Source organism: Phalacrocorax carbo, chromosome 5 (genome assembly GCF_963921805.1).
Source record: "Phalacrocorax carbo chromosome 5, bPhaCar2.1, whole genome shotgun sequence".
NCBI lineage: Eukaryota > Metazoa > Chordata > Aves > Suliformes > Phalacrocoracidae > Phalacrocorax > Phalacrocorax carbo.
Window position 1 is genome coordinate 56009760 of NC_087517.1, and position 20959 is coordinate 56030718.

The window sequence follows — 20959 nt, forward strand, 5'->3', positions numbered from 1 at the left end:
CATATGTAGAACTCAAGTCAGTGAGAAACTGACTCAGCTCAACTCAGTTAACTATATTTCTCACACCACCTAGTATCTACTCTAATGTGCCATAACTTCCTTAAAATTACAAGACCTATCAAGACTGTAATAAGAATGAAATGCTGTATTGAAAACTCTTACCAGTGTTCCATATCACATGTGTACAACATTACAATGCATACTCAGAAATCCACATAAACAAAGAATGGGTCTTAAACATAAAGCAGATTAAATAACCAGTGACTTCTGTGTACAGTACCAGAAGCTTTCAAATACAAAGTAGGAACACCCTTAGCATCAGCTATATATATATATATACACACATGCACATTCGGCTGAAATTAGTTATTGATGATACCAGCTTCACAACAGTAACACAGATGCATACACACACCCAAATTTGAGAGCTGTCCCAAAAGCTATCCAAAGTTTTTCATATCAATGTAAGTAAAAGTGAATTTCAAGCTGCAACAAAGCTGAAAGGAATCTATATTCAAGGCACAAAAAAGTAATTCTTCCTTCAAGCAGTAATAAGTGGTAGGCTTATTTTGTGCTAGCTGCAAATCCGCAAAGATGTACTCAGCTCAAGAAAACAAGTCATTGTCCAGGGTTTGCTGCATGAACCACCATATGCAACTGAATGAGAACTCTAACATCATCATCTCTATCACAAGCAAACATGAGAATTTACGTGCAGACTTCCTCTGCACTGTTGTTCAACTTTTTCACCATTAAGGAAAATTGTTGCTACTAATTAATTTTAATGTATTCAGTTGCAGGTAGCTTTTTAATACACCCTCCACCCACTCCCGATTAATATAGTCTTCAGGATATAAATGTTACAAAAAGGTCCTAAGCCTTACCTGTCCACAAGGAGCATTTTGCAAGGATATAGTAAACGCTCCAGATGTACGGCTTTTTGCTAGAATATATTGGCAGGTAGCTTGAAAAGTGTATTTGCGCCCATCAAAGGTCATGAAATGAATGTCTCCTGAAACTGAGCATTCAGCTGACAAACATAACAAATAATGCATTTAAGTAGGAAAGACAGTGTACTCTTAACAGTTATTACTGCTGTAGAGTTCTTACACATGCTATAATTTATAAAATTGTATTCATATTATAACTAGGTATTAGGAACTGAACCTTATGCTTACTTTTGTTATGCAGCTCCTACCTGATGCCAGGCCAGGATACCAAAACAATTCTTCTCCTATAAGATGGCAATAATATGTGCAATCCTTTACATTCTGGGTATTTGATTTGTGGCTCTAAAAACTGACTTGCAGAAACATTAAGCACTCCCACAGCTAACTGATAAGTCAGAAACCAGCTATATATGCAGCTATAAGAACCATGAGGCCGTGGGTACCTTTAACATGCAAAATCATTTTGACCTTAAAGTCTGTAGTTTAGCTGCCTATCTGTGAAGTGATAATAACACCCCTCATTCCACAGGCATGTTGTGAAAATAATTAACAGATATCTGTACAATAATTAAATACCACTAGACAGCAGTACTGTTGGGAGAGAAAAAACCCACACCAGTAATCTTGCCTTAAGTCTGTCAGGTGAAGATTGCAGAGGAAACTAGTTGAATGACAGATGGCACTACCTGGTCATTCTTATCAGAGACATTATAGTGACACATTACTGCACTGAGCTGAAAGGCAGATGCCTGCTATTCAGACCATTTTAATATTTAATCTGCTGTGTGTGTAGATGCATTTATATGTAGAGAGAAAAAGATACAAATTATATAGTGAAATATCACATTAAGGTCTAACAGCAATATTTCACCCAAGTAAAAATTCAGTCATTGAAGAAATGGATTCAAGACTTTCACGTACCTGGACACGTTAGATTTGTACAAATCCACTTTCCTCCAATGCAAGTGCTGAAATAAAACCAGAAAGGTTTCTTTTTTTGTGAAGTACATATGGTTGTCCCTCAGTTGTTCTTCCTGGATTCCTTCTCTATGAAATGAGCACCATGTGCCTCAGGTCTCAAAAAAAAAAAAAAGAGTACAACAGAGCTATCACAGTTACTAGAATGCCTGGAAGCTGTGGCAAGAGTTTGCCATGAGGATATGATCAGGTGAAATTTCACCCATGCATCCAGTAACACTTGTCTTTATTTTAACTCCTTGATAACCATTATAAAAGTTAAGGATGATTAAAACTGAGAAGAATAAACCCAAGCTATTTGAATCCTATTACTTTAAAAAAAATAGAACTGTTTAAAAAACAAAGAGTTGCACATTTGCAAGCTCACCTGTTTTCTTCAATTAAATTGAACCAATAAAAGGTTTTCTCTCTTCTACAAACTTTTCTTTCCAATGTATAACAGCAGCTTAGCGTCATAATGACACTAGCCCCTGTGTCTGAGACAGCACAAACAGGAGACAAAATAAAGTCAAAGTAATTCTCCTGTTAAGACTTTGAATTCTAGATTCCTTTTAATTTGAGGCAGAGTTCAAGGTGAAAAGAGTACTAAACATTAGCGTTCTCTGCAACATCTGTTATTTGCTTTTCTTCCATATTAACTTTATACTTTCTTTTATCTTTCCCTTCATTGCAAAGCATGTATGGAAAAACAGTTTTTGTAAGTAGAAACAGGGAGGACTTATCAGCTTTATTAAATTTTTAACTGAAATAGGCCTTAAAGTTGTCACCTCTTGACCATGAAAGGATTAAGTCCACAGTGTAAAAAAAACTACTAACCAGTTATTACATTCCTCATAAACCACTGAACCCATTTCAAAGAAGCTTCCATGGTAGTCACAAGGACAGTCCATAGGCTTGACACACAATTCGTTTTCATAAATTAAGCCTAGAAGAAATAAAACAAGGAAAAAAGTAAAATGTCTGTACAAACAGCTGATGGAGCACTAACATGAACATGCAAGACCACCACAAGTGGTCCTGATAATAAAACTCTAGATTATTTAAGAGTCATTTTTGCAGAATAAGTATGCATTTCAAGTCTATCAAATAAATTTACTACATGGACCAAGTTCCTAAATTGCCTGAGATACACCAACAATAGTATGAATAACAGGTATTTAACATTGGGGGAAAGAGAGAGGAAACCACCCACACCAAAAACACACACACACCCCAAGCGTGCTGCTTTGAGTACCTTTGGCTTCTTTCTTGACACCTGTACAAATCTTCACCTCTTTGTTTGTAGGCACTGTTTGGTCCCTATTTTACTGTAATTTTATTTTTTGTCCCTTTTTTTGTTTGTTTTAAATTATTGCATTATTAGAGAGACAGAAGCTAAGAGACTTTACTAGCCCATAAAAGATAAAACATATGACAAAGATGATTATACTTATAAATAATCAGGGTATGTATAAGAGGGAGAACTGCAAGATCCATGGCATAACTTTCTCCATCCTCTTTTAGATAAAGTCAAGCACCCAAGAGAAGCCAGTAACAAGGGGAAAACTGGACATCAAAGTATATTTTGATAATAGGGATAAAGTTTTGCTATAGGCCACATTGGTAAACACCTCACCTGCAAGAACCATGAAACAGTGTAATATTCTCAGTATCTCTGGCCACATGAATGAGTTTTAGTCGTGCCATGTTTTTGGAGCTCTCCTAAACACCTGACCTTAGAGACATTCTTCAGGAAAAAAGCCACCCCACAAAAAAAAAATCAATCCAACAAAACAACTCACCAACATCATCTCACCCTAAAACAAAAAAGAGCACAGCAACCACCAGAATCAGGAGGATGGCTGCCTTGTCAACAACAAAACAAATCCCATTTTTCAGTCAAATTGTGAGGCTCTACAGCTAGAATGTGGATCTGTGCTGAAACCTACTCCCACTTGTTAGAGGGAGGAAAAGGCTCATCAGTTACAAGGAAAACAAGGTCATTTGTTCACACTTTGTTGGCGCTGCATCTATAATGAGCTCCTGTGAATGCCTTAATGTAGCCAGGCCATATAGGTATGCAAACCTGGGGGAGAACAACCCGAAAGTTTTGCTTCTCAAATACATATTATTTGATTCCATGTAACTTACCATCTGGACAGTAGCATCCATCAATGCAGGGAAGCTCACTGCCAATGCACTGTGACTGTTGATGACATGAAACAGGGCAACAGTTGATGCATTCGTTGTAAGTCAAGGGTTCAGCACAGGTAATCACTAAAAATAGAAACAAGCAGAGAAATGAAAAAGTATTGTTCTACTGCCTCATGGCTTAAATGGATTGCACACATTTATGTCGGATATTTACTTTTTGGTAAGTCAATCGAGTATCTGTTGCCAAAAGCAATGAAACAATGGCTTTCATTACACACATAGAATATACATATATTTAAATTCTGTTCAATTAAAAGCCCATTGGGAAGGAGTAATCTTAAATTACACATAGGGAGACTCAGGGAAGCCTTCTTGCAGCAGAGCTATTTACATACTCAGACCAGCAAAGGAAGTGGTAGATCATCCATTAACAAGCATTGTTGGAAACACGAGGAAAATATTCTGTCACAAATGACAAAGCAGTTTTGGTCCTGTGTTCCACAAAGGTGGACAAATTAGAGGATCTCTTTCAAGTGTTATTTTTAACACTCATGACACACATTTTATTTATCAGAAAGCCATGAAGACTGTCAATATTTGAAAGAGTAACTATGAAAAACAAATGATAAATCATCTTTAAGGATTTCTGATGTTTTAGTAAGAAGGTTCTTAACACATTCTAATAAGCTTAGTGCTTTAAATACATTCAAGTACAAGTTACACATATAAAAAAGAAACTTCATTGCATTTATGTAGCCTTGAAGTGAGTCCATAGTTATGCCTTCATTAAGACCTATATGAGTCCAAAATAGGAGGAAGAACCAAGTAGTAAAAATATGGAAAGCACTCTTTTCAAAGTACAACTACTAGGCAGTATTTCCAAGTAAAAAAGCATCTGCATACCACACTGCTGAAAGTCCATTCGCCATCCATGAAGCGGCTTTCCTGCTTGGGCACATGCTCTGGCATATTCAGTTAATGCTCGACACCAAGTTGCATTATCAACTGCTGACCTTACACAAATAAAAACTGACATATTATTTTCTACCTACATTCAAACATGCAAGCATAACCTCATGAGAGCTCCTGCATTGCATACAACCACATTGTTTGAATCTACTTTAATAGTGTACTAAAGTACTGTGTTGTTTGGCTAGGTTAAAAGTCTTAAATGGGTATTTCTGCTACACTTGAAGACAGGTCATCAATATATTTGAGACTGATGCTAGTTTCCTGAGTAAATCCATGAAAGCCAGAGATACAGCAGTATAAACAGACTTGAATAAAAGTCTTTTTCTGAAGGAATTTTTCTTTTGTAAAACTCACAAGAAGAAAGTCTAAGATTTCCACCAGTGTGTCACCATGGTACAAGAAAAGGAAATTATCTTCTCCTGTCCTGCCTATTAATTTAACTAGCCAAAATTGCTTGGACAAGTTGCATAGCAGGTTGTGAAATGATAGCATGAATTCAAATAGTGTCAAATTCCTCTTTCCATTGGATTAACATACAGCTTATGGATGCCAAATTGACCTATTCACTATTACTTTTCATTAAGGTTAGAAATACTGATGACATTGCACACTCAGAACCAAAATAGGTAACATATTCAAGGGAAGGTACACTAACAAATTATTAAAATAGCTGGGCCTGATTTTGGTCATCCTCACACCAAAGAAAAAAAAGCACACCTCTGCAGAAATTTCTGGCAGTGAAACTAGAAGAAGTGAGAAAAGTGAGATAAAAGAATGTTAGATAAAAACTGGTATGCAGAAAGACACACATTAGTTCTGTTAACATTTATAATTCATTCTCGTTATAGAAGGACAATGGGGTTTTTTAAGAGCTTTTGAATTACCCAAAAACATTCACTTACATGCAAAGGTCATTAGTGCAGCTTGCCATAAAAGGAACAGGACTCACATATTCATGACATTGTTCAAATGGGGGATGTAACAGGATATTACACAGAGTGTATGCCCTCTGAAATGAATGAGATAGCTGTTGTGAAGAGAAAGTTTTCAAAAATAAACCTAAGCAGAATAGAATCCCATGGAAAATCAGAACAGGTATCTCAGTCTGCAACTAGGAATCATTTTCATCAACTAGAAGCAGTGGCTAGCAACGTATTGCTCTGTGCAGAGTATTCATAACATTAAATCTTTTATCCAAGGTCATATCAACAGTAGTGACACATATCCGTTCCCCAAGAAAGGCACACACCATGCTGCAGCTAAGCCCAGATGACCTGAAACAGTCCTTGTTTTAGTTAAATTGCACAGTAGAAGACAAGAGAAATAAAAATATGCCTAGCATCAGCTTTGGTTTCAAAGCACTTCATTTCAGGGTTGTATCTTGAAAATATTACTTAAAAGGAAAAACTACTTTGATGTGATGGACAAAAGCAACAAGAATTTATTTTAAGCACTGACAAACTGTGTTCTCATTCTGGCTTTGCCTGTCTGCTTCTTTCTATCCTTTCTAAGGGAATGAATGGGAACCAGCTCTAGAACACACCCCTACTTCACAACTTTTCACTCCTTTAGCCCCAGATTTAAACACTTCCATTGGCTGCTACACAGAGAATAAAGCATTTGAGAAGATCAAGAATTGAATTATAAACTCATGAAGAAAAGGCGGGGGGGAAGGAGGGGACAAGGGAAGCTCTACTGCAGCAACTGTTTTAATCCACCTCTTCAAAGAAGAGCTGAGAATACTTCCAATCTCCTTCAAAGCATTAAGACAAATTCTCGCTCTAATTAGAAACACCAACTACTTCAATAATCCCTTTGTGTTGATCCAAACCTGTAGAGATTCATGGCTTTGTGTCAGACAGGGTGGTTCATTAAGAAGAGATTTATCCCAATTGGGTGTTCCTTCTGGAGGACTTTCCTGCCAGCTCTCTACGAATTCTGTTACATCATCTGTCAGTTTTCCTAAACAAGACACACACACAGAATCACTTGGGATGTTTCTGTAGGATTTCCCAGGAAAATATCTCAGTAATCAAAACATCACACTAAGCAGAGCACACCAAGCCTTTCCTACAACTAAATGAATCAGCTGCTAGTCTAAAGACAAGCTGGTCCTTTTATGAAATAAAAATACTTTTAAGAGGGAGGCTTTGGAATGGTATAAAGGAAGTTACTCATGCCATTTGGCAAGGAAGGGCTTTGGGGAGCAAGACTGCCTGCTGCAATCCTTCAATGGAAGGAAGGAAAGGAAAGCTGCAATAAACTCTATATACACAGGTCCATGCTGTTAATTTATATGAAACTCCAAACAGAGAGTCTAAAACCCAAGAAAACTGATGTGATGTATTCCTGGGTCACTACAAGGGTACAAAATGATTGTATGCATTAACCAAGTAAAGGCGTGACTTTTTCACAGAAGTAGGAATGTCCATGCTAGCTTTAAACTAGCTAAGAAAGGTTTTATCCATCATAGACAAGTGGTGACATTGATTACTACTTGGATTACCCACAAATGCATATCTTGCCATATCTTTATCATCACTGCTCCCTAAGCTATTTGGATAAAGCTAGTGTGCAGCGCATTGACTTGTGCTACAATCACAGCTTTATGTGACTGAGATATCCTAAGAAAGGTGAGAGTGTAGAGGAAAGTCTCTGAAGGCAATGAGGACAATGAGCTATTGATCTTGGTATTATTTTAAACATTTTGATTTAGTGAGCAAACTATTCAATGGTGATAAGAGCTGATATTAGTGCAGGGCCGATCCTTTCCAAAATTGAGTGGCACACTTAAACAACAGAGGAAACCTGCTACATATTGTACTCTGAGCTTTGAAGTAGTACTCTACAAAAACACCCTAATCTTGAAGGGGAGGAGCAAAGAGTTGAACAGCCCAAAGCAATGATTTTCAGAAGTTTATCACCTAACTTGAGATACCTTTCAAGGGACCTGACTTTCCCCTCTGGTTCTTTTCATTTTATAGAGGTCTTCATTCAGTATTTATTGAAAGCCAAGACTCTTGGAAGCATCTGAAGCTGGTATCCAAGGATCACTGCTCACTTCTGAAAGCATTAGCATAAATGAAGTGCCAGATCAAACACGATTTGGCAGTCTTCATTTATTTGATTTACTAATTAAAATCATAGATTTATTTCCAATAGCAATATCTCAAGCTTCTATAGGCTCCTTCATAAAATTGCTAAGAGGGCAGTGAACATTTAGAATTAGATTTTACCTTTCAAGTCCTAGGAAACTGAAGTACAAATACCGTTGTAGGTAATGGATGAGACAGCTTTTTGTCATGCTTTTTAAAGATCTTCCTCCTCAGAGCCCCATCCGTATTGAAATGGGCACTCTTCGCTAACAATATAATCTACCAAAAGTATTTCTATATTTTCCATTTCAGAAGTTGCCCATCTTATATTTAATTAGCATTACAATTAAAAACTAAGCAAAGTAACATTTAGTTCACCGGAAAAAACTGTATTAAAACAAGAGGAAGTATTTTTAAATACTCACCATAACTAGTTTCAAGGTCATCCTGCAGGATAGCATTATTGTTTCCACACAGTCCATGAGTTTTGCCCAGATACTCTGGTGCCATTTTGATATACACTGCAGACTTACCATCCCAAGCCAGAGTAAAGGCATACTGGTGCCTGACTAGGAAGTATCCAGCTAGCTTCTGGATGTGGAGGTTTCCAATAATATAAGGTAACTGTACTCTGAGAAAGGAGACTGAATCAAAACCAACTTCAGATGAGAAAGCATCTCTATTAAAAATAAATTACTTGCCAATTTAATGACTTCCCCATACATCTGAAAACCTGACATAAATATTGGGTAATCCCAGTTACTAAGTTGCAAACAAGAGTAAAAAAATATCAAAGGATCAACATCAACAGTTATGCTTCTTAATACTATGCACCACTCATTTAGATATCACCTTCCTCAGACACCACTCTGTAGACAGGAAGTAATTATCACAGCTGTGGTCTGGATAGTTTTTTTTAAAGCTACCAACAAATAAGTGATCTAGTTACATCTCTATTATTAAATTGGTATTATGAGAGTAGTTCCAGTGTAACTACAGCATCAGAAACATGAGTGCAATTACCCAAATCCTTTATAGGTCACTTCACTGCTCATCTTTATCTGTTCATCTCCAGAAAAGAACAAGCTAATGGACCTTTTGCAAGAGTAAGGAGAAGAATGGCACTCAGGATCATTATTCACCTGCCAAATAAAATAACTAGCATCAAAGTCAAGATTTTATTCAAACTTTTTGTAACCCATGTTACACAAATAATACTCCCAATCCCACCCTCAGCACATTAACAAGTAGTTTGGTCCCACTCTTCCTCAAAAACCTGAAAGCAATTAGCACTCTTTTCAGAGCAGTCTTTTCACAGCAGCAGGTTTTGAAAGTACACAGAGCAATTTCCTTCCAGCTATTTACATTTTGTGCTACAGTAACTGGTACCCCACATTATATTAGAATTACATCTAGAATACATTCTAGAACCCAATACTATCATCACAAGTTATTTTTGCTCTCTAAATATTAATGCATTATTAGCAAGCTCAATAACAGCTAAAAGGAACATAGAAGTGCAGTCTCCTACCTGTATGGAAAAACTCTGTTCACCTAGTTCAGCATGTCTCACAAGCGCATATGTAGATTTCCCAGAAAAATAGTAATAGAGTCCATCAAAAGTCTCAAAATTATATTGACCCCATGTTCTGCATATATGATCTCTTTCAGCACCTGTATTATACACTAACAAAAGGAGAGTCACTTGAAAAGTACCACTGTTTTTTGGATTCAATCTGTAGTTGAGATGTATGTATGCATGTGCTATGAAATATCACCACAGAAAAGAGAAGAATACTAGAGCATGAAGGAAACTTTAGGCAGAGGGTAGTCATTCTTGTCACTGTGGAAACCCAAGTACAATCCCAGAAACCCAGTTAGTTTCCTCTTTACACACCTGTTTGGCATCTTGGTCCAGTTGCATTAAATCTGCTGCAGTTACACATCTCTCTGTAGACACACTCACCTCCATTAAAGCATGTAAACAAATCTAAGTGGAAGAAACAAGGCATGTTGAAAATAAATTATAACAACTTTCATTCTTATGACCCAGTTCTGTCACTACATGTAACTCCATGAATGACTGGAGATGCTGGCTTCGCATTTAAGTGTCCAGGAGAATCCCACAGACCTCCACAAGCAAGAAACATACTGCAAAAGCTTCACCTCAAGAAATACAACCAGATGAAGTAAATCTATTACACATTTAGAGAAGCTAAATCAAAATGGTTGTGAGATCTGTTAGTCTGACATGCTTTCAGTCCCCTAAGCAATGAATAGAGGAAGTGAACAAGTATTACTCAACAAAAAAGCATGGTGCCTATGAAAGACTGCTTCCAATAACACTGTATGGATAAGCTCTACCAGGATGAGAGCATACTACCCTAGAAATACAAATGTTGAGATCCCAGCCATAAAAGTTGTAAGATGGAAGGAGGGTGGGCAGCTGAAACGCTTAAGTACACCATCCACAAACACTTTCCATAAAGACACAGACCACTGCTCTTGTTTCTAATTTTATTAGAGACAAATGTAAGAATGGAAAAATTTAATGCTTAAGTATAGCAAGCGTACTGTAGAGAAAGCAAGCTCCCTAACTTGCAATGGCAGGTTTGGGGGAGGGAGAGATGTTGGGCTGTTTACCTTTTATTTTCCCTGGGAAGATTCCCATCAAAATCTGACAAAGTACATTTTCAGTCTAAGGAAAGATATGCACAAGCAGAAACAAAGCTTCTTGCTACTAAATTTAGACTTTGTGATTAAATGCTTTCCTAACAATTGTGATATATTAACTTATTTTACTAATATTTAATCTTTTAAACTTTAGTCTCTTTAGGAAATCATTTGAGTTTTAATAATTCAGTATTAGGCAGTCAGAGCGATTTTTGTGTTTGGAGAACAGAAACTGAGATTGCATTTGCTGCAGACAAGTTGCTCAGAAGAAACTATTTCAGGAAGAGACAAACTGAAGACTTCAGACCCCAACATCCCTAGATTACCTTCAGGCTTTTGAGAAAGCTTTTCTAAGGAGGTTTTGAAGCTTTGCTGATGGAGGCAAAACAAAGCTCTACTTCTGACAATCCAAATAAACTCTACAATTGATTTAATCTTGACAGAATTAGACTTCAGAGGAAAGCATTCTAGGATATGGACCACTGTATTATGATTTCGTGGGTCACACCATCTTTAGATTTTGTTCTTGCTATTGGCATTCATTAAACGTGCATGAAAAGAACAACATCAAAAGTAGATTCTGAACTACTTTGCAGAATGGTTGAAATGTTTGTTCGGTTTTTTTTCTAAACTGATTGCAAGGAAGCAAATGCTTTCTAACAAGTCAAGAGTTGAGCATTGACATCCTACTGCCATTAAATCAATGCCGAATTCTTGATTCCAGCAACAACAACAACAAAAAAAGAACAAAAAAACCCACAATTTCAAAGGGTGTTTTCTCCCTACCTCATTTTTCTCCCCTATTCTAGAAGCTCATTTTACTGATGTTTTACCAATACCAATTTCCTACCAACATCTTTCATATCTTTTTCAACACATATCACCACACCACCCCCAAGAAAAAAAAAAGGCCATGCTGAAACAAACAAGACGGGTAGACAAAGTAAAAGAAAACACTCCTTTGCCTAGCTAGCCCAAATATCTAGCTCCTTCCCTGCCTGGACAGCGTAAGTGCTATTTAAAAACTAATGCAAGCACCATGTAGAAAGGTCCCTACATATTCTGAGTGAGCCATCTTATTTACATACTCACAGTGACCAATCTTGTCACTAATGCAAAAACCTTATTCCTCTTCTCAAGAGAGGCAGACATTGATCTCTTTCATCTTGAGTGTTGCAAAACCTGTGTAATCAGAGCTCAGGTCTCTGTTCTTTGCTTCTCTAAGATTATGCCCTATTCCCTGTCCAGTTACAATAACCTGCAATTAGACTGCAAGTCATGTTCCTCTTTGCTGTAAAGGAAGTTAGCCCCCTTTTGATGTTTTGGGTTGAATGATTCCCCTTTAAGCATGGCTCAGGTGACCTGCTTTGAGCCAGGTTTGTTCAGACTGTGCACACTCAGCTGATCTGGGGACCCTTGCTGTCACTGGGAAGGATCTCCCTTGCTCCTTCCTAGAGAGAAAGGGAGTTAATCAAATCTGAATTGGAAGTCAAATGACTCAATAATGAGCATTTTCCTCTTTATAAAGTTCTTTCCCATCTGTGCATATATGATTTTAAGAAAACATTACAAACATAGCTCCTGTATTTGCTTATGTCCCTTTTCACACCACTGTAGTATCTTTCCTTACACTGTGTAGAAGAGCTCTGCGTGCAAAGATCTGTTATCCTCAACCAGGTAATGAGGAATACAGTGTTGATTCAGATGACGTTTAGTGATCTCACTACTGCAAACCATGTGGCCTCCTTTAATCATCCAATTTGTTCAGTTAACACAAAAATACTTCCTCAGAAGTCCAGAATAAACATCCTATAACAAAGGGTTCACTCTCATCTGTGTCATTAAAAGACTATAAGCTCCCGCAACAAGCTAACCAGTATGATGACATCACAAGTTTAGGTCTCACCTAGGCAGATGAGAAACATTGTTAACACCTGCAGAAAGAGGATAAACATCAAGACTAAGCAAAGGTTAAAATTAGGAGAGGTTATGGAAGAACATTTTGTCCTTCATTTTTCTGAACGTAACCTCTATTAAACAGTCCGGAGCTCCTTTTTCCTTTGACATTATGCCAATTGAGTGCATTGCATTGGAATCTGAAATTGAAAACTGGTGAGACTTTTCTAGCAGAGAGTGGTAGGCCTAAGTAATATAATTCAACTTGCATAAGTAATGTGATTTCTAGCCAGTGATGCCACTACAACCTGCAAGTCGCTCGTGGCAACAATGGCCATATCAGCAGCAACTTGTCTCAAATTCCTTCTTTACTGAACAGGGTGAACACTCAGGACCATCTTATAATGCAGCTCTGAATTCTTGTCTGCTCCTCTCATTGCTCAAATACTTTAACCATCTCATAATTACTGAATAGGCTGCAACCTCGCTCAATATGTGGGCAGCATTATTTTAGTCCCTTGGGCACCTGGACCTCCATTTAGTTCATCCCCCTCAAATCTGTCAGGCAGTGGGAGCCTTCAGGCCAGAGCTAGCACCCTATAAGCAGCAGCAGAACCTCATGTCCATTACTTGTCACAGCCTTTGAAAAAATGAGATTGTAATGTCACCTGTTTGTATTTCATTGCAAGTGTTTCTGGATATAAGTGTCCAAGCTTCACAGAGGTGATTACTGCTGTCGCTCTCTGAAAAGAGATGCTTTAATAGCATCCTGTAGACCTGACAAGAGGAAGTTCCAAAATCCATTTTGAAATACAATGTAGTCCCAAGCAACTCTGGTTAGCCTCAGAAATATTCTTCACCTGGGTCCAAGCACATGTTCTGCCAATTTCATGTAACTGCTCAAAGGCATCTTACATCTTCATCAAAATAAGTATTTATTTTGAAATATTACTATAGATGTAACATTTTCCAGGTTTGTGTCTATGATATTGTGCCCACTTAGTTTATTATGCTTTCTTACATTACTACTTCTCCAATGAGTACTTAAGACCTAACTTATTTCGGTTGCAAACCAACAATATGGCCAAAATTGCTCACTCATGATTTGTTCTTCCAAACTTCTAACATGTTCATTAGGAATAAGTATAGCAGAAAGTATTTATATAATGTGAAGCCCTTCAGCATTAAGTGAGATGCAGCTACATCTTTGTGCTCCAAGAGTTGTTTCTTTAGTTACTGTAAAGAAAGCATGTGTCTGTATCCCATATAAAAGTTAAGATACTAAATCAGAGTGATAAATTATTTCTGAAAATAAGTTTCAAACTTCTGCTGAAAATTCTTAAGTTAAACACTTCAAATGTTCTTGCATTGAAATGCTGCAGCAGGCATGAGTCTTTAAAGTCTCAATTACTATAGAAGATACTTGTCCCTTAACAATGTGTGTGTTGATTTCAAGAGATGCAGCAGAGTCTGCTGCTAGCAGAGCCTGTCCCAAGTTCTTAACACATGTTAGCCCTGGAGTGCGTTTTAGTAGTTGTTTTTTGTTTATTTTGGTTTGTTTGGGGTTTTGGTTTTTTTTAACTTGACAGGAAAAACAGACTTGTGTGGACAGAATTTACAAGTTTAACAGCTATGTAAACTACATGTGTGTTAACTGCTGACAATTATGCTGATAAACATTTCAAAACTCAAATCCTGTATTCCCTGCATACAATAAACTAACATAAAAATTCATCTCTTGGCTTTTGCTTGTACTATACAAGCTTTCTTGTTCTGTTGACTGATAAGACATTAGATCACTTTCTAAACTGCTTTCAGTTGACTAATACAACACAAAGGAAAGGTCTATTGCACAATAGATCACACACCCATCATACAGAAATCCCACAAAAAACAAGTTGGTTTATATATAAACACAGAATTATAAGAAGCAAGAAAATGTTATTGCAACAAGAATTGACTGTAACAGGATGAAATAAGTCCATTTTTATCACAGTTTAAGCACATTATAAACTAATTTTCAGAGACATCACTAAACTGGAGAAAGAATCTCATAACCTATCTTGCCGATTTTAAAAAATAACAAAAAAGTATTATTTGATATAGCCCCAGACTGGTGCAATCCCAGCCCATGGGCTGAGCTATAGCAGCTTGCATTTCTCTTCAAATAGGAAGGGCCAAAACAAAACTATTGTTCTAAGCATTTAGAGCATGTTACCGAAACTCTTGCACAAAGCAGATCAAGTTGGTCTTTTGTTTTCATTTTAATATGTCTTTTGCACACAGACAGCAATGGATTCCATTTCCCACACATAGTTTACTGGTATTTAAAAAGGAAACTTCCAAGTCTAGGTCTTCCACTGTTTAAAAAGTTTAATAATCCTGATTTTATTTAAGCATAATTTTCAATAATTTTTAAAGCATGTCTCCAACAACATTGTCTTGATAAAGCAAGTACATCAGAAATGGAAAATTCTTATTAAATATTTTTGCCCCACAGAAATCTGGGTTAGAAAGAAACCAGGAAGTTTATGCTATTACATCTGCAGAAGGCAATGAAACCTAAGTCTTGCCATCATAGCTACGTTCTCCTTTAGAAGCTTAGACACGTGATTAGTTGGCACAAGAAACTTGCCATCCATTTCATTCTCTCTCCTTCTAGACCTGTTCTTCCCTTCTTAAAGATTAGGCTTATTTAAGGAATAAACTTGCACATAAACCCTCATCAGGAGTTCTGTTAAAATAGCACAATGCATCTTAAAGATATTATTTTCTAGCTGGATGTTCTAAAGCAGAACATGAAATCCACTAGTCCCATTAAAGGAATTTTCACTCGGCAAAAAATAAACCCAAGGTACTAAACAATGATGGCCACAAATTTCTCAGCACAATTTGCACATCTTCTCTTTGGAAGCTGCTTTATTAGGTTTAAAAAAAAGATAGAGCTAAGAAAAGAACTACTTGGTCAATAAGCTGGTGCAACCCCTTGAAAGCAGAGGGAGTTTTACTGGTATAAACTGCTATATTTGTAGAGCAATTTTATCATACACCATATATATGATATTTTTCATATACTGGAAAAGTTTATAGGTAATAGTTTTTAAGTAATATTATGCTTCTCTAAACACTTATTCCACTGCATACAGCTACACACTTCAACAGCCTCTGAAAACACTATGTATTAAAGAAATCAAAAGCTTTCAGAGATGACACAACCCTAATCACAATTGGTAAGGGTCCAGTCCACACATCAGTCTTTCATTTTGTGCAAGACCAGGGGATGCAAACCCAGACTAGTCACTATTAGCTAGGTCCCACATCCATGCCACCAATCAGGATGACTGAAGAGAAGCAAGAGGTTTTGCATTACTAACTAAAATTACTCTGAATTACTTTGCCTCATTCTTCTCCTTTGTACAAGGCAAGTATGACACAGGCTCTACAGAAGAACTAACACAGAGGATCTTCACCCTTGAGCAAAGAAATTTAAGCCTGTCTAATGCTGAAAATAAGATGAACCAAAAAAGCCATTATGCAAATTCCTCAAGCAAATGCCCACCACTGTAAACTACAAGTGGCTAGGAGTACCTCATCCTGCTAACCCGTAGATTAAACACACAAAAAGTATCTATAGATTACATCAGAAAAAAGAATTGATAAGAACCCTCCAAGCACGGAAGACACACGGGACAGGTAATTTAATGGCATCTAGGCAGCAATCCACATCTTTATGTCACTACAAGAGCAGACTGCCCTGCTTAAAGCTCTTTTTTGGAAAAACTGCAGTTAGAGACAGTCTTTCAAATGATCAAACCAGAAACAGGTGTAAACTTAAAACTAGGTCAAACCCCACGACAAACTGTCATATTCCCATAGTGCTTTGAGACCAATCAAGGTAGAGCTCCCTTAACCTGAAGGCCTGTATTAGCTATATTTTTTTATATTTATTTTTTTTTTGGGGGGTGGGGGGGTGTCTTCAGAAAGATAATAAAATTATGCAGAATATAACGGACAATTCAAGTTATTTCACGTAAAAACAGATAACTTACTAGATGGTCCACATTTCATACTGTGAAGTCTCCTGTTCTGAGATAAGGATATCGCAGTAGATGAAGCATTAGAAAGTGCCACTCCAGACGCCTTTCAGAAAGAACAAAGAAATCAACAGCTATAACCAAGAAACCTTAAAAATCTCTTCATGGTCTATCAGTAAATTTACCATTTTTAGTAAGCTCACTGCTTCATATTGGCTTATTTAAAAGTTATCAAAAACACCACTGTAAAGTAAAAACTATAATCACTCCACTCAAGACTCCAGTAAAGGAACATCAAAGTACATTACACCTAAGGACAGCAGGGAGACTTTAAACCAGTTAAGCCAAAACACTTAAAACTGCATATCCAAACACTGTCTTCTTTGCCTTTCTCCATACTCCTTCTGCTCTCAGTTACAGCCTCTATGCCATCATGTGTATTTAACATAATTCTCAGTATAAATGTTCTGTTGTTTTGGAAATTCTTATCACTCAGTTACAATTATTTAAAATCATTTTAAAGTATATGCATGCATAAATAACGAAGCATCATCGTAATAATTAACAGAATGTCTTGTAAGGTCCTAAATTCACCCTATTTCCCCAAGAACCTAATCTAAAACCCAGCAAAATCAACAGGTTTTTTTGCAGTGGTTTTTTGTTTGTTTAAAAAAAAGTCAAACACCCAGGTTAGTTTTCCTACCATCTTCTCAATCTTTTCCTGTTGTTCTAACATTCAATAATATATGACAACAGACTAAAGCTTTTATTCTCTTAGGTTTCCTTTCTCATAAGCACTTCTGCCTTCAACAATCAGCAGCAAGATAACTTGAGTTTTATTTGAGTGTTATTCTGAATATTGTGGTGAATTAAGCTTTCCTTTTTCTCCAACAAATTGCCCTTTGGAATCCCAGTCTTTCTAGCCCATCCAGGTAGAACCCAGAGATTAGTTATTAATAGCTTAAAAATCAGTCATGGTCACTAGTCATCTGACAGCTTCTAGGTAAATTGGAGGGACAACATTCTTTCACACCGTTTTACCCAAGGATGGTACATAGTTTAGGTATGATGTGTGAACATACGAGTTCCTTCTCATCTTCTTGCAAGTGTAAAGTTTTAGCTCTTCACTTATAAATGTATGACTTTGTCTACCCCATTTGCAGAGAAGCGGGACTAGGTACAAACTCATTTATACAAAGAGGTACTGCAAATAGTATTTTGGAAACTGCTCTTTCAGATGCAGCTTTGAACGCCCAGGTTCACGGAAACTGGTGAATAAAGACAACACCTCTTCAAGGAAGCATTTTAATGACAGAAAAAAATAGGACAGCACCTGAGCTTGTATGACTTGCTTAATATTTCCACAATTTTTCTTTGAGAGGAAACAATATCCAAGACAATTTATGTATTACTCAGAAAATAATTTCCATACCAGCTCTGGTAGGAAATATGCTTTAAGGAAATAACATTAATTTGTCATTTTAGTACACAAAAAACAACCAGTCCTGCAAATGGTACTACCATGCAGAAGGGAAAGCAATATCAGCATTGACCTATAAAGGCGCTTTAAAGAGAGTTCTTCAAAACTGAAATACTTATATTTCCTTAAAAAAAAAGCCAGCAATACATCAAATCAAAGGCCAATACAGCCTATAGCATCTACTTGAAAGAACAGAAGAGCAAACCTGCTTAGCCAATTCACAAAAATCCATTGACAGTTTTGCCATTATGCGGTTATATTGCCACACTCATGACAGGCTGAAGTACACCTCCCAATTAGTATGCCTTTCTTAAAACCACATTGCTTATCGCCTCCTATCTTTGTTCTAGAACTGCCTATGCCTAGGTTAAGTAATTTTTTTCACAATTTGACATGCACTTTTCAATCCTCAGAAGCCAATGACTTATGACAGTAAGTTTTGCCTTATTAATGAAGCATCTAATTACATTTACCTAGTTTACATAATACAGTAACACAAATGTTACAACCATTTCATATTATTTCTCCACTTGACCTCATGAAGAGGAGCAGCTATATCCTCTAAAGTGTTCATATTTCAGTGACACATTAATTACAGAACAGTTTTCATTAAGGAAAATTCAGTGACAAATACAGTATCTCTTAATAAACTGCATTAGCTGTGATGCATACTGTCTACAGTGATACAAATAACTAAGTGAAGTATTTCCAAAATAACATTATAAGCAATACCAGCTATGTCTACATAATTTTACCTAAAGATTTAGTTAGATTTATTGCATTTAATTTTCATACCCTAGAGTTTTGTCATTCAAATTTCTCAGTCATGTGCACAATTCTGTGAAGTATTTTCTGTGTTCTAAATACCTACTGAGATATTTGACTGAAAACTGGTTTTGATAGCTGTATCATTAAATCTGCATGGACAAAAAATTCTGCAGAGGACTTCACCACCATCAGTCAGTGTTCCTTTACCTCTTCCTCTTGAGGAAGCTTATTAAAAGTAAAAACATGTAAAAATGCATTATTTTAGACAGTTCAAATGGCTAGAACAACTACTCTTCAGGTTCTTACCTTTTAAAGACTAGTACTGAATTTGGTTTTTTTCCTTCTGCCTCAGCATATTTCTTACTAAAATTTTCTGCTCAGTAGACTAGCACAGAAGGATAAAAGAACCTACTACTTGAATTCTCAGGGGGAAACCTCAATCTACAAGCATATGCTCTTATTGGTGGTTGATTTTGTCAACTGCTTGCAGTTATATGGCACATTTTCCTCTCCACTACCTTTTCCCACAAAGAGAGGGGAGAAAGCAGAAAAGCAACTCCTCTGCAGAGCCATGAACAAGGGCTACAAAGGAAACTTTCCTCTTCCCACCCTCGAAAAAGGGAGCAGGAACCACACACACTAACTACATTTCAGCAACACACCACAAGCGATATAGTCAGGTTGCCAAGTTAAACCACATCCAAAAAACAGCACTGAGTTGTAGCAATCTAATACTGCCAGCTCCTTTACTTCTACTGAGAAGTGAAAAGACTCCCACAAAGTGATTATTGCTGGATGAGCCAGACCAGACTTCAGCTTTCCTTGAACTAAGGATGCTCCATACGACATATAACTACTCCTGAACGAGCTGAAGCTCTAGCTACCATCTTCCCTCACTACTTAAATGCTTTAAATCCAAGTTTCCTTTCATTCATGACTGACACTCCTCATGACTGGGATAAAACACATATTCAATGCTTTAAAGGACAAGTCCTCAAGAATCACGAAGGGTATAACAGCTATCAGAATCATTGACTGTATCACACTAACATACAGATATATTCAGGTCAGATATGAGAAACATGTTATCCCGATGACAACCAGAACACGCATCCCTCAGACTGGCACCGTCAGCCACCCCTCAGCGGCTGAGCGCGGGAAAGCCAGGTGCCATCTTCACTCACGACGACGGCACCACGCTTGGAGGGAACCGACCGCGGGAAGGGGCTGCTCTCCTCGCGGGGGGCTCCTCAGGGAAAAGCCGCAGGTCCTGGAGGCCTCGTCTCCCCGAGGAGACGCCGCAGCCCTCTCCCCAGCGCCCGGCCCCGTCGTGCCCGCCCACCGCCCCCCACAGCACCCAGCCCGCACTCCCTACCGGCGTCGCCGCGGCAAAGCCGTCCCCTCTCCGAGGTCCCGCGGCGCTGCCTCGGCTGCGGGAAGGAGAATAAGACAGAGTTTGCTCGGCCCGGGCAGCCCACCCCGCCCGGCCGCGGACAGCGGCGGCGAGGAAGGAGCCCCGCTACGCCCCGGCTGGCTCTTACCTGGGCAGCGGTAGGTCCCCGCCGACGGGGAGCTGCGCCCGGGCGCCCCATGGAGACAGGGCTGGAAGATAAAGGCGGCAGGTTATCGACAGCTGGGACTGGCCTCTCCTCCCTCCCGTCCTCGCAGCCTGCCCAGCGGGAGACTTACCCGGTGGCAGCCAGGCGCACAGCAGCGCCCCGAGGAGGAGCCGGGCCTCCATGTGGGCTGGCGGTCAGTCGGTCGGTCGGTGCCTTCCCGCGGAGCTGCGGCCCTCGGCGCTGGCCACTACCCGCGCCCTGGGCTCAGCCCTCCCTCCCGGGCGGGGCGGCCGAGGGGTTTATTAGCCGCCTGCCCGCCCCCCGCCCCCGGCCCATCCCTGAGCACCCACCCCAGACACCGCCCCTCGCCCTGCAGCGGAGCTCCTGGTCCCCGGCCAGCCGCTGCCACCGCAGTCGGGTG

At 38.4% G+C, this 20959-nt stretch overlaps 1 protein-coding gene across 1 annotated transcript in view; it reads right to left on the minus strand.

The window, feature by feature from the left end:
* Positions 1–20720, minus strand: part of OTOG (otogelin) — a 106354-nt gene extending 85634 nt beyond the window's left edge. Inside the window, exons 1-15 of the mRNA XM_064452603.1 lie at positions 20669–20720; positions 20521–20581; positions 20355–20409; positions 16747–16837; positions 10026–10118; positions 9660–9814; positions 9152–9270; positions 8554–8759; positions 6865–6995; positions 5936–6042; positions 4965–5074; positions 4059–4184; positions 2745–2853; positions 1872–1918; positions 885–1030 (exon numbers count right to left, since the gene is read on the minus strand). Of these exons, the coding sequence (XP_064308673.1) occupies positions 885–1030; positions 1872–1918; positions 2745–2853; positions 4059–4184; positions 4965–5074; positions 5936–6042; positions 6865–6995; positions 8554–8759; positions 9152–9270; positions 9660–9814; positions 10026–10118; positions 16747–16837; positions 20355–20409; positions 20521–20581; positions 20669–20720 (1608 nt within the window). The remainder of the gene's footprint in view (positions 1–884; positions 1031–1871; positions 1919–2744; positions 2854–4058; positions 4185–4964; positions 5075–5935; positions 6043–6864; positions 6996–8553; positions 8760–9151; positions 9271–9659; positions 9815–10025; positions 10119–16746; positions 16838–20354; positions 20410–20520; positions 20582–20668) is intronic.
* Positions 20721–20959: the final 239 nt, after the last annotated feature.